Here is a 15,676-nt window from a genome sequence, read left to right on the forward strand (position 1 = left end):
AATTTGATTCAACCCAGAAACGGTGTTATGGACATGGATGGAAATGGTGGGTTTGTATTGAAAATGTTATTTATTCAACAATATTTTTTATTGTCGTGGTATCAGTTTGTTGTCAACTGATCGGCATCATACTGAGAGGCATTTTCTAATATCCCGTCTCGCTTGCGTAAAAAGGCGACCAACACAAAAACAACTCTAGTATAAGCCGGTCTTGTTTTACACTACAAACAACAGTAGTGCAGGTTTTGTTAAATTAATACCTGTTTATTATTGATTATTGATAGTTATTGTGATAAAGCTGATTGCAAACACATTTTGGGCTTCCTGTATCCTACCAAACCGGGTCATCATACTGTATACATACAGTACTGTAAACACAAAAACAAAAGTATCCATGTTTCCTATTAGACTCATATGTCCATTTGAAGTATGTCCATAGCAGACTCTTGTGGCAAAGCATGGAAATGCATGTATTTTTTGGAAAATTGGAACAAAGACTTGACCTTTCAAAATAAATGTAAATTAGTTTTTTATAGAAGAGTATCCAAACTGCTAGTATAGATCTATTTCATACAAATGCATACACTTTTTTTCAAATAAAAGCCATGAAAAGAAAATAAAAGACAGGTCCTGCTACCCATCTTGAATGAATCCATGACTAAAACAACCACATTCTTGGAAAAAAAAAACATCTACAAGCTGATCAAACTGGAATATTTCAAGATGCTGAAGATATTTTCCAGAAATAGCATAACGCTCTCGAGAAAATTATGCTGTTGAAGTGGATATCTGTCTCTAATTTGCACTGTTACATCATACTTGGCTTACATACGTATAAAACACTGTTAGTGATATAACAGAGATACTGTATAACTTTGATGTTTAAATGAATATACTGTATAAGACTGCACATCACCATCATCATCCCTGAAGAAATAAGTGTCTATTTGTCACGAATGCTGTGTAGGCACAACTATAAAAAAGTAGCAGAACGCATGAATGAACAAGTCTTGGTATTCACAGATAATTAAACACATTTAGAAATATTGATTATTTGAAATGAATATACATTCTAAAAAAAAAAAAAAAAAGTAGAGAAAGCACAGCTACTCTTAATGAAAGGTCACATTTAATCAGCATCATGCAGATTTATGTTTATACTGTTTATACCAGGGGTGGGCGAACGTTTTGACTGGTGGGCCGCGTTGAGTTAACAAAATTGTCCGGGGGGCCAGAAAATATGTTTAACACACACACTTTTTTTAATAATAATAATAATAATAATAAGTATTATTATTATTATTATTATTATTATTATTATTATAACAATAATAATAATAATTATTATTATTATTATTACAAGTAATAATAATAATTCTAACATCTTGCATTGAATTATTGTCTAATTTTATCTGTAAAAGTGTCATAAAAACAGCTATATGTTTGGATATCCCGTTTTTTCAGGAGCACTTTAAACATCAGACCACATCAAATTACAAAATTGAATTTTACTTTTTTTTTGCTTTTTTTTTTACTTTAAAAAAAAAAAAATTGACTTGCAAGTCATGTTGCCAGCTTGTATGTTAAAAGTTGAAATACTTAGAAAGCAACTGGCGGGCTGGATTCAAACACTTGGTGGGCCGCATGTGTCCCCCGGGCCGTAGTTTGCCCACCCCTGGTTTATACTGTATGTGCAGAGAAGTGGATTTTGATGCGGTTTCTCTCCCTTTCCCTCTAGAGGGAGGCAGAGCATATAAATCCATAAACTGTCTTCGAGGGAGCATGAGCTGAATCCTAAATAGATTTGGACAGTAAAGAATATGGAACAGATGCCTTGACTTCTTCCCTCCCACTCATAAAATGAAAATCTGCAGGGACCAAAATGAAAAGGATTTAAACCGCATGAATAACGCCACGACACCAAGACTAAAACAATAAGAATGTGAACGGGTGAAACTAAGGTATTAGCATATCTAATCATTTTCAGTTCATAATTTCGATGATATTCCCACATCTCTGCGAAGGCACACTGATGAATTCTCTCCTCCTTCCTTTTGTCAGCAACGAGCCGTGGAATTCCGCTACCCACAACATTAAATTATTCAATTGGGCCTGCTTTGGTCTTAATAGGAGTGATCACTCTTGCTTAAACAGCATAATCTATGTTCTGACAGCCAACAGTGAACCAAACCTATCCCCGGGGACACATATCTATCACAGGAGAGATTCTAGGCTCTGGTGAAGCATCGCAAAGTAAAATACACTCAACGCCTATGGAAAAGGCGGGTTCCACAAGACCAACGCCATAAACCATCCCCAACGTGGACAACCTTGAGTAAAATATAGCGGATTCCGATTGACTGCAGTGTTGAAATAATTAAAAAATAAGTCTAATACGGCGGGTTAAGAGTGTGTCAGATGTACCGATACAGCAAAGGAAGTGGAGCGTTAATCATGCAGCTTAGTTCAAATAGGAATAAAGCTGAAAAGATAACATATGGATTTCTGCAAGAGAGTGATTTTTTTTTCTTTTTAATTAAACTATCCAATTGCTTAAATCGTGTTATACGGCTTTTAGGTTCAACAAAGCTGAAAAGATTTATTTGGGTGCTGAAAGGGTTTTTGCATATGGTTTGTTTATGTACCCCTCACCCTACCAGGGTCGAGTCAACAAAGACCACCTTTAAGGTCAAAACTGCAAAAGGTGGTCACACTTTTCTTTCCTTAACACATCACTACAGCAACAAAAGGGAAGAAAAGTGCATCTAGAATATCTCACAGAAGATACCACTTGTTGCTGGAGCCTATCCCAGCTGGCAGGGTTGCCAGGGTCATTTTCTTCATTCATTCATTTTCTACCGCTTATCCTCACAAGGGTCGCAGGGGGTGTTGGAGCCTATCCCAGTTATCTTCGGGCAAGAGGCGGGGTACACCCTGGACTGGTGGCCAGCCAATCACAGGGCACATATAGACAAACAACCATTCACACTCACATTCATACCTATGGACAATTTGGAGTCGTTAATTAACCTAGCATGTTTTTGGAATGTGGGAGGAAACCGGAGTACCCGGAGAAAACCCACGGGGAGAACATGCCCGAGCAGGTAATCAAACCTGAGTCTCTGAGCTGTGTGGCCTGTGCACTAACCACTCCAATATCATGCAGCCATGTTGTTATTTTTAATGTTATTATTACTTTTTGTATTAATGTCATTTGGAGACATTCATTCATTTTCTACAGCTTATCCTCACAAGGGTCGCAGGGGTGCTGGAGCCTATCCCAGCTGTCTTCGGGCGAGAGGCGGGCTACACCCTGGACTGGTGGCCAGCCAATCACAGGGCACATATAGACAAACAACCATTCACACTCACATTCATACCTATGGACAGGTTGGAGTCACAAATTAATTAACCTAGCATGTTTTTGGAATGTGGGAAGAAACCGGAGTACCCGGAGAAAACCCACGCATGCACGGGGAGAACATGCAAACTCCACACAGAGATGGCCGAGGGTGGGGAAAGACAAAATAAGAAGCCAAAAAGTTACCACTTCCACACAAAATAGGAGGAGAACTCATTCATTCATTCATTTTCTACTGCTTATCCTCACAACGGTTGCGGGGGGAGTACCCGGAGAAAACGCATGGGGAGAACATGCGAACTCTACACAGAGATGCCCGAGCGGGTAATCGAACCTCGTTAAAATTGCATCGCTATCTCTCACAGTGTTGAATCAATACATCAGCATCAGACGTTCATAATGTTTCTGTCCAAAAAATGACTGAGCTGAGTTTTTAAACAGATTGTTGCGAAATATATGTATATTTCCACTGCCTCTTATTGATGTTCATAAGTCAAAGTTCAGAGCCGCATGGATAACTACAATGGTGATGACATCAGCGCCAGAGTGTGCTGCAATATATGAAATAGTTGTGGCACGGTGAGATTGCTTTTAACACAGCAGGGTGGCAGAAGGGACTGGTGAGGGTGAAACTTGCCTGTGCTGGCATCCTGCTATTTCAACTTTCTCAGGCAGTACTGGTTCTGAATATTGGGGGGAACAACTTGCCCCTTGCCATTATACTGAAGCGGAATGCAAACATTCATGAAAGTTAACAGATAATTTCCCAATAAAACATGTACACAAACACAAATGTTGTTCCATTATCATTTATCAGCTTGTAACAACATGCAATACACTGAGTTTTCACATATAAGACGAGTTTTCAGACAGAAACATATAAGTCCAATAAGGAAAATACAGTAATTAACATTCATTCATTCATTAATTTTCTACCGCTTTTTCCTCACAAGGGTTGCAGGGGGTGCTGGAGCCTATCCCAGCTGTCTTGGGGCAAGAGGCAGGGTACACCATGGACTGGTCGCCAGCCAATCACAGGGCACATATAGACAAACAACCATTCACACTCACATTCATACCTATGGACAATTTGGAGTCGCTAATTAACCTAGCATGTTTTTGGAATGTGGGAGGAAACCGGAGTACCCGGAGAAAACCCACGCATGCACAGGGAGAACATGCAAACTCCACACAGAGATGGCAGATGGCTAACCACTCGACCACCGTGCCGCCCCAAGTAATTAACAAAATAATAGAATACAAGAAAACAATACAGTTGGGGTTTTCTATGAGATTCAGATGGTTCATAGTTTGAGACCATGGCTCATTTGGTTTGACGTTGCGAGTAAAGTAAAATATGCTTTGCTGTCTGTTTGAACCCACACATATGCAAAATATGAGGTTTTGAATGGGTTCAATACGAGGTCACAAGGTCACGAGGTCCAATGAATGAATGCTCAAACACAAAATTAGAGGGAACACTGATGACGTGCCGGACAAGACAGATACAGTAATTTCCGTATTTTCTGGACTATAAGTCACTCCGGAGTATAAGTCGCATAATGCCAAAAATGCATAATTAGGTAGAAAAAAAAACTTACATAAGTCGCGCTGGAGTATAAGTTGCATTTTTTGCCGGTAATTTATTTTACTACTTGACCAAAACAGACATTACGTCCTCTTGGAAGGAAAGTTCTAACATTAAAAGAATAGAGAACAGGCTGAATAGGTGTAAGATATGCTACACAAAAAATAAACATAAAGGTGTCCAGTGTTTATGTAACATAAACAGTTTTTTCATTTATAAGTTGCTCTGGAGTATAAGTCACAGGAACAGCCAACCTATGAAAAAAAGTGCGACTTTTCGTCCGAAAAATACGGTAATTTTATCCACTTTCCAAAGTTCCTATACTTTGCCAATATTATCTGTGCAGGAGAAATTGTGTGCATATTTTGCAAAGAGCACATCAATAATGACTTCCACTGCTAATCATTCTACAGGATGCAATTACAGTTAATACAAGAGCCACTCAATAAAACCACGTTTTTTTGTCCTTTTCCCCTCTAATATCCAGGATTTACATTAACCACGATTCATTTTGTCATCATCGTCAAAATTACAACCATGGAATTTTCATTCCATCTACGACAAACAATGTCAAAATATCTATAATCTATAATATAATCTATAATATCCATAATAGAAGATCCTTATCACGACCTCTGCAGGTTTAGCGAACATATCATCTTGTTTTCCCACTGCGGGTGTACGTCAGAATTTAAAAAAAAGTGTTTTTAATGCAATAATTCTTTAATTCTATTCCACATAAACCTACTTAACTTAATCTATGTGGCTGCTTGTTTTCAATTATGCAGCTGTACTAATAAAAGAACAAGCACAGCACCACACTGACACATACCAAAGATTCATTCCAGTGTGATATGATGAGAGAAAATCCTTCACGCTTTTCGCCCATTAGGCTTCAAGCTGCAAAATTATTACTGAAATGTTAGCGGGACATGAAACTACCATCTCTAATCCTTACTGACCGGCTGACCCTTGGGGAGCTGTTAGATACCGTACAAATAAGTATGACATGTGAAGTACATAGTGTAAAATATGTTCGATAAATACAAGTACAATTGAATGTCCTTGAACTCTCCCTGTGGCGATTTAAAGGAAAACATTGTCATTACACACGAAGCACACTTGAGTCAATAAGTCAGTTACCGCAAAGGAAAAAGTAAAACAATTCACTGATTTATTTAACAGAGGCTTTAGCATGCAGGTCGGGAGGTGAAATCCACAAGCTCGGACACTTGATGCTTTAATCAAGTGGCTGGACTACATCCCCTTGTTCCGCTCCTGACGTGTCGTGCATAACAGGACCCCCCCCCCCCCCCCCACCGTGCATTAGAATGTCAATGGACCACTCTTCAACTGGTTAACCCGCCAGCCCTTTTTACTGCCACCGCAAGAACACCAAATGGAATGAGTACAGTAGATCGATGGCCAGGCCTTCTGTGTTTCCTCCATGGCTGGATGAGTAAAGGCGGCATTCTCTGTTTTCATTAGCAACCATTAATTGATTGGTCATTGAATATGGGAAAATTGGCAATGACAAAGCATTAAAATTGCAGTGAATAGTGACAAAAAAAAGTGGCTTGATGGCTGCATGCCGAGCACAAATCCCTGCAGAGCAACAGCTCGCTCATCCAGCACCATAGTTTGATTCTTCATGTAGGCTGGCTGCCTGATTTTCCTCAGTGCCTCAGAGACTTCAGTTTCCATCTTGACATAATCAGGCAGGAGACTGCTTATAAAATGCCGACATCCTGGAAAATACCAGAAGGGAAAACTGACTGGCCTGGAGAATTATGCAAATACTGCATTTCTATTACAGTGTTCCTTCATTCCATCACGGTTCACCTTTCGCAGGATTTTTTAATAGCAATTTTAGTGCTGTTTTTAAAGCACATGAACGTGCATTGTGATTGGCTGAGGTGGAACCCACCCATTGTCCTTTGCGTCCTTATTGGCGGTCAATCAATCTCTGTGCCGAACTGATGTGTTTCCTGGTGTTTTCCAGGTTTGTCCAGATTTCTCTCCGACAAAACCCAACAATGTCGACGAAACATTCTGCACCCAAACGACAGAGGAAGATGCTACTTGTGGACATGCTGAAGGAAGGTAGACATCACAAGAAGGTTTGACATTACACAAATATAGGGCGCTATTACGGAATACTCTAAATCAGTCTTCATTTGTAGGAGGAAAGGGAAAAACATGCATATAACAACAATATGCTTTAACAAGGATACAAAAACGCTTCAGCTGAGAAGCACCAGGATGTAGAGGAAAGGTGAAATATCATGGGTCACTTACTAATTTTAATACCTGTCTGGGAAAAGTGAATAAAATGTCTGGTTAGGGGTTTTTACAGCTTTAAACAGAACCTAGTATGCTCATTTTTTGACCTTTTGTATTGAGTTGTGGTCTCCTATAGAGCAGCTACACACAATAACCCGCACAAAAAACTTTTTAGATTTTGCAAAATCTACACCTATTCCATCTATATTTCCTTGGATCTGTGCTTCCTTCTTCCACCCACAGCCCGCCTCCGAGCATGCCCGCTCCACTGTGATTGGTTACACGCCCAAAGTGCTTCCTAGCTATGAACCATATCAAGAAGTCCACCCCTCTGTGATGTCACAAAGGAACGGTTTTACCACGCCTTTTGAAACTGAGCGTTTTGAGCTATCCCCAACGTCTTCCAGGGCTCACTTACAAAGACGCAAATGTCATTATTTGAAACTTTGAACATTATAACTTTGTAGGTCAGAAAAGTGGAACAAGCATATAGCATACAAAAAGTATACAAATACAAGATATATGTATATATCTTACTTATTGTGTGGAAATATGGGGTAAAAACTATAAAAGCAAGTACCTATTAAGTCATTGTATGGTCATATCACCTTGTACTTCGGTACGAGGTGCATTATTTAAAAAAAAAAAACTAAACTGTATTATGGAAAGCAGGAAGTGAACAAATATAACAGTTACTGATTGTAAAAGTACCATATGAAGGGGTAGGATTTAATACGCTTTGCTTCTTCCTACTCCTTTTGGACATGTGGAACTGTGAACTGATTATGTGATGCATTCAATTGTAATCTGATGCATGTTCAAATGAAATAAAACCATAAAACACAAACTGAGGAACACCTATTGGTCTCTATATTTATAATAGACACTAACTATGACCACTACAGACTAGTAGACTGATCTAATGCCCTGGTTTTTAGATTTTAGAATCTGCATCGGCATTCAGTCAAGCCTAAAAGAGTCCCGGTTTAAACAGTTTTCAACACATTTCATAACCTCAAGACAATGACTTCCTCCCAAAAGATGCCCCCCACCCTGTCCTGAATCCCATCGCATGAGTAATTGTCAGTCCCTGTGAAATAATTGTAGCTTTCAACGCTAATGGAAAATGTGCACATTCATTATTCAGTCCAGAAGACAGAGTGCTGCAAAGTGTCAGGGGAACTATGAGTTATTGCTCAGTGTGAACTAACCTTAGACTATGAAGGAGGCAACAGAGGCCCAGTGCACTTTCTCTTCCTGTGTCCTGATCCCTAATATGTCTCCTCGTTCCCTCGTGTGACCATCTGCACAGGCAGAGCGGCACCATGCAGAGATCCAGACATTGTATCGCAGCTGTGGCGAGCTCAAAGGGCAGCTGATGGGCGCATTGCGTCTTTACGGACGGAATGACAGACGGGTGTGGGTTCTCTCGTGTCACTGCTGCATATGACCACAGGCAGCCATGACGGGTGAAGAAAAGCCAGCCCGTCGTCATGACCCTCTGGGGAGCGCTGTGGGGTTTTACGAGGAAGGAAGGGAGGAGGAATGTGGTTGTGTTGACCTGGAAGATAACACATGGCGAGAAACAGATAGCTTTGATATGTGAACATGCCCGCACTTGTGCTGAGGGAACGAGTCACTAGAAAGTGTTGTTGCCGCTGCACACTGCAGCCAGTCCGTCCATTTATACTCAACGCCCAGCCGACAGAATTCCAGCAATGCACTTAAGCCTTATTTGTTTCCCGTGTCGAGACCCCTGGAGACCGTTGCTGTTATTTAGTCCCACAGTGGAAGTGAAAGCAACAGATTTAATAAGCAGATACAAAAGAAAATGTGCCATTCTCATATACAATACGCATGAATTCAAGTACTACAGTCACCTTGTCCTTGTGGCTTACTCTGAATGTCTATTTAAGAGCCTTGCTACCGATACTTATCTGGGACATTCACACTCTTACAGAGGCTAATTTGATTTTAACAGCTCTTTACTTTATATTGTAAAAAACAACACATCCACTTGAGGAATTACTTTTTTGTGAGCTGTGTTAGAAAAGCGCAATCAGGCAAAATACAAAATATTTCCTGGTGGATTTCCTGCCAGAGCATTTAGCACCTCCAAAGTATTTATTTACCCTCTTTAGTGCCACTATTGCTGCTCTGTGGCACATCAAACTAAATAGAGCAACAATACGTGATGTATTTGTACAATTAATGTACAAATATAAATAAAAAAATATATATAAATTATGTATAATAAAAATATAAAAAATATATAATTTTATATATATAAAATATATATAATTTTTATATATAAAATATATATAATATAATATATATATATATAATATTAAATATAATATATATAAATATAAATAAATATACATATATATATAAATAAATATATTATATAATGTATATAATATTTTGTATATTATATATATAATATAAAATAAATATAAATAAAAAAATATATAAATTAGATATAATAAAAATATAAAAATATATAATTTTATATGTAAAATATATATGTAATATAATATAAAATATAATATATAAAATATATATAAATAAATAAATATATTATATAATATATATAATATTTTGTATATTATATACATATAATATAAATATATATAAAATATAATATAATTATATATATAATTGTATATAAAATCATATAATTAATTGTATAATTATATAAAATATAATATAAAAAATTGTGTATAAATTAAAATGGTAGGGAAAATAACTGTTTCAGGTGAATGTCGCTTGAGCAAGTCTAAACACAGAACAGGAAGTCGGGAGGAAATAAAAGACACAGAGACAGACAACAAAAGAAAAAAAATTTAAGTAAAAGTTGCTGAATTTGCACATTTCCTGAGCCAATACAGGGCAGAAACTTAAAATTGAAGTTGATGTGAGCATCTCTTCTCAACTTGGTCCGCAAGACCCGCCTACAATCTGACATTTCATAATATCATGTTGCAGAAACATTTATTATACACCATAACTTTTTTCAGTCTGTGTATTGTCTTTAATGCAAGAGTGACATCATTATTGTTGTAGAAATTTGGGCAAGGCCAAATCTACGCCTGGTGTATATAATAAATACATCTTCAAAACTACTGAAGATCAATGGAAGGGCATATACATCAAGTCTATATTTTCATAAGTTTATATTTTTAAAACAACTGTTTTCTTTTTGACTTATAAGAACTACTTCTGTCAAATGCACACAGCCCTTCTTCAGAACACACACAAGGATGGTGCACTTGCTCCGCTCCTCCCGACGACCCGCCCACCAACCCGGGACAGGAGTCACGTGTCCCACCGCCTAGCTTCACAAATCAAACTCACCCAACACCACCAAGCAGTTGTGTGGAAAGAGAGAGAGAGAGAGCGAGGACGATGAGACGCAGAGATGCGTTCAGGGACAGAGAGCCACTCCATCACCCACAGAGTGACGATGAAGAGGGTTCAGTAGAGGACGAATCCAAAATGTCTCCCCAAAGAGGAGGCTTGGTGATAAGCATCTGAACAGGAGCCATGAGGGTTCTGACGTCCAACTTGTTCGCTCTGCTCTTCCTGGGCGCCTTCGCGGGGGTTTTCTATGTATGGAGCGCACTGGAGGACCGCTTGCAGCGACACAAACGGGGCTTGGGTGCTTTTTACCCTAAATTGCTTGTGGACTTCACGGCTAAAACTTCCCGGGCTCTGCTTACGGTTCCAGTGGCGCAAAGAACCGGATCCGAACTCAAGGTTCACAACCTGAGCGCTGCGTCTGGAGGGAGTCGAAATGGCAATATGATCGGGGATATGTCGACTCGGCAGCGGGTGTCTGTTAACTTGGACTCCCCTTTAGAGAATGGGATATTTTGGAGCGACTGGCTGGAGGGTTTACTCCCGGTTGGCTTCACGGAGGAATACGCCCGGACATGGCGCGACAGGGCGAGGACAGCACGGGTAGTGAAGCTGGAACCAGGATGCGGTAGAGTATCCAATCAGCTCGCCACATTCGCGGATGGTTCCAAAGCGTGCGTCCGTTACGGCATCAACGCGGATCAGGTGCAAGGTGAAACTTTGACGTATTACCTGGCGTGTTTGCTGGGGATAACGAACCTGCCCCCTTTAGTGTTGTCCCAACTCAACACTTACAGCGAACAATGGGCGGCTGTGAGGACGCGTGTGGAGGGATTACAATGGAGCGAGCGCGCAGTGGTTTCGCTCACCGAGTGGGTTTCGGACCTCAGCGGGGTTGTCACACCTGCTCCTCTCAGGCAGGAGAGCAGCGGGTTGCACCCTGAGCTCCGTAACAAAACCAAATCGGAGCTCTTGGATCTCATGCAGTGGAGCGATCTCATCATATTTGACTACCTGACAGCCAACTTTGACCGGCTGGTGAGCAATCTCTTCAGCCTTCAGTGGGACCCACGCATTATGGAAAGAGACACTAACAATCTCCTTAAAACACCCCGTGGAGACCTAGTCTTCATCGATAACGAAGCCGGACTAGTGCACGGTTTCCGGGTGTTGAACATGTGGGAGAAATACCACCAGAAGGTCCTGAGTTCCGTGTGCGTGTTCAGGAACAGAACGGCGCAGCGTGTGGCTGAGCTCCACGGGCGCAGGGACACCAGAAGAAGGCTGCTGGAGCTCTACAGAGACAGCGAACCTTTGTCCGCCAAGTTGGGGTTCCTCTCCGACGAGCACGCTGCCTTGCTCCAGGACAGGATAGAAATAGTTCACGCTCATATTTTACACTGCAAAAAGAAGTATGGCTGACTCTAAGCACGGCGTGGGTTGTACCATCTCCCACTGGGACGTTTTGTTTTCATGATCCAACTGAACTACCTCTTAGGGATGAAATGCAATGCCTAATTTCTATAACTATTTGTACTGTATATGTCTAATTCCCAGCACATTTCACTATGAAGTCCACTTTGTACAGCGTTGTACAGGAACACTATAGTGACTGGAATAGACTACACTAGTGACCGGGGGGGGTGTACATCATGTAGCCTCTATTGCTGTATATGCGTTGAAATTGTTGCCTTGTGGTATATTATCTTCAAAAATGGACTCCCAAGCCTTAATATTTACAGTCCATTATTAAACAATGCAGTTTATGTTAGAATCCAGTCGCTTTTATAGAAAATATAAAAAATATATCTTGCACAGTAATTTGTCATAGGCATCACGTGCACTATTGTAATTTGAATTTTTTTTAATTCTGCCTTAAAAGTGTAGCATATTCATTCACGGTGAACACTGTCATGTTGTAATTAATGTACAGCAACTTGTGTTTAATTGTAACATTCCATATAAGATCCCCCCTTTTTTTTCTGAAATACACACTAATTTATGTTAATGCTGTGTTCTGTTTTACTGTCCTACAGTGCATCAAACATTTCTTTTGCTGTGCTTGATGATGACAGTGCGCTCATTGTGTTGTATAAACGCATGGAACTGGCATGAATGTTCCCTCTGAGCCGTTCTGTCAGCCAAAGGCACGCTACAATGGCAAAAAACGCTAATCCTTTCTAATCTTACCAGGAATTATAAAGGAGGAGACAAGTGACACCGTTTGATACATTTTCAGAAGGATTTGCTGCATTAAAATAAGTTGTAATTTTTGTCCTCTACCTGAATTAAGGTATTTTTTAATAGTTTCAGCTGAAGAATGAACTAAATATATGGGAAATTAAGATTCATTAGGGGTGTGTATTGGCAAGAATCTGGCAATACGATACGTATCACGATACTAGGCTCACATTACGATATATCACAATATATCACGATACTGTTAACAAGGTGATATTTTTTTGTTTTTCTTGTAGTTAAAGATTATTTCCTGGAAAAACTGAATTACACCAGCAATATACATTTACTAAACACATTTTTATTCCATTAGAACAGTATGTTATGCTGTATCACAAACTTAAAGTGTAGTATTTGGATAAATAAATTAAATTTACAAAAAAAAAAACATAAAAAACAAATAAATTAAATTATGTCTCAAGATCCTGCTCAAATGTTCACATTCTATTAGCTGTGAAAAGATGTAGCGTATACATTCATTCATTCATTTTCTACCGCTTTTCCTCATGAGGGTCGCGGCTGTCTTTGGGCGAGAGGCGGGCTCTACCCTGGACTGGTCGCCAGCCAATCACAGGACACATATAGGCAAACAACCATTCACACTCACATTCATACCTATGGACAATTTGGAGTCGCCAATTAACCTAGCATGTTTTTGGAATGTGGGAGGAAACCCACGCATGCACGGGGAGAACATGCAAACTCCACACAGAGATGGCCGAGGGTGGAATTGAACGCGGGTCTCTTAGCTGTGAGGCCTGCGTGCTAACCACTTGTTTTGCAGACCCCCAAAAATATATATAGAAAAGATTTATATGCAAAAGTTAATGTATTTTTTAGCCGAGGGTGGAATTGAACCCTGGTTTCCTAGCTGTGAGGTCTGCGCGCTAACCACTCGTCCACCGTGCCATCTGCAGAGTATACAGTCCCTGACTTATCCACCATCAAAAGAGTATTTTTGTGGAACAAAGTAACTAATATCAGTAAAAAGTCCTTTTAGGATGCTTAAAATAACCATTATTTAACAAAATAGTGATATCAATTTGAAAAACTAAATACCCGCAATATCACAGTACTACTTTTGTAGTATACAAAAGGACTTTTGCATTTCTTGCTAGCGGCAGGTCCTCATTGTGTCTCGTAGATTTGTCGTGTTTCCCAAATACTTTATTCGGACATGACACATTTTACAAATGGCGTGGGTTTTTTACATTTCTGCACTTTGTGTAGTGCTACTTTTTTTTAAAAATCCAAAATTTGTCCATAACTTCAGCCTTTGTACGCCGCAGGGGCCACTGTTATGTGCTGGCATTCTGCCATGTTGAACTGTGTTTATGTGTGAGGACGTTTCACTCGTCAATCTCGTTTAACGTTCCTTGCCTAATTGACTACGTAAACGTGCTGCCACTTAACGATCGGAGGTTTCAATTAACATCAGAAATGAACCTTTTGCACTTGAATAAATACCATATACAGTAGGGGTCTCAAACATGCGGCCCGCGCAAGTTTGATATGGATGCTGTATGGTATCATGTACCCAGAAAAAATTATTACGTTTGATTAATGTTCATGTTAAAGGTTAAATAACTGTTAATAGTTATCCTCCCTACCCGTGTGGAAGTGGTAAGTTTTTGGCTATTTAAGTTTAAAGGAAATAACTTGAAGGCTACCGTTTAGGTCGCTAGCTCTCTAGTTTGCGAGTTAGCATGTGTCACAAGACCCTGCAGTTGCGCAATATGTTGTAAATAAAAAGAGTATAAATGTGACTATAGTCGTGTTTTGTCATGTCTACAGGGCTCTAATAATGCTTTGTTCATTTTAATCCGAAAAAAATTAATTTGTCTACCGACCAACTATATGTGTTTTTTAAGTTTTTATTATTTGCAGTTTTATTATTATTATTACATTTATTTATTTATTATTTATTCTTGATTTGTTTATTTATTTTTCATCTTATTTTGTGTAGAAAAATAAAAAGTAAGATATTTGAGAACAGTGGAATGTTTTATCAGAGCTTTTCTTGTAGAAAATTGGAACCAAAGCGAAGTTTTTAAAAAAATTTTGTTTTTAATAAATAATTTTTTTTTTTTTTTTTGGAAAATCTAATGCGACCCAGTCTCACGCAGTAAATTGAGTTTGAGACCCCTGATATACAGTCTATGATAAATGCCTAAAAATATCCATATCATACTTAATATTAATATCGATACAGTATCGTGGAACGAAATATTGTGATATATCGCCAAAACTATATTTTCTTACACCCCTAATCGGCCTGAAGGTCAGTATTATTATCTCAGGCTTTCTTACATCACCACATGAGTTTTTAATTTAGCCCTTTCAGAAAGGCCCCTTTCCTATTAGTTCCAACACATATTGGACTTCTCTGAGCTTCACAGGAAGAAACATATTGTGAAAGTCTGTATCTTGCAAATGGTTTCTTTTACTACTTTTAATGTTCAGCCAACTTCAGGGAACATCACTGCGTGTACGGCTCTGTATTCGGATGAAAGGATTACAGCTTCCTGTTCCAATAGTGCCTTATCTTTTACTTCGCTATTTGGGGCATGTGGCAGTGATTTGCGGTTTTCCACAACAGAGATGCAGTGTACAGGGTTAAGCAGGTATAACTAGACCCCCTCCCCGACCCCCACATCCCCAGTCCAACCACCTGCTTCAGCTGCTGGGAGATCAATATGTGCACTGGCTGTGGGGAAAAAGGAGGTCATGGTAATGGCTTGGGCGCTGCTGGTTCTACAGTGAGTACGCTGACTTGAATTTCAGTGAGGGTGGGGGGGTTTATGTGGATTCTGAGTGCAGCTGGGCACCGTCTAAGCATGCCTGTT

At 39.4% G+C, this 15,676-nt stretch overlaps 1 protein-coding gene across 1 annotated transcript; it reads left to right on the top strand.

Moving 5' to 3' along the window:
- The first annotated feature begins 10,602 nt into the window (after window positions 1–10,602).
- Window positions 10,603–14,401, top strand: fjx1 (four-jointed box kinase 1). Its single transcript, XM_058076015.1, has one exon. It carries the CDS (start codon window positions 10,779–10,781, stop codon window positions 12,012–12,014), a length of 1,236 nt encoding a protein of 411 aa, XP_057931998.1. The 5' UTR covers window positions 10,603–10,778; the 3' UTR covers window positions 12,015–14,401.
- Window positions 14,402–15,676: the final 1,275 nt, after the last annotated feature.

The sequence above is a fragment of the Doryrhamphus excisus genome, chromosome 6 (genome assembly GCF_030265055.1).
Source record: "Doryrhamphus excisus isolate RoL2022-K1 chromosome 6, RoL_Dexc_1.0, whole genome shotgun sequence".
Lineage (NCBI taxonomy): Eukaryota > Metazoa > Chordata > Actinopteri > Syngnathiformes > Syngnathidae > Doryrhamphus > Doryrhamphus excisus.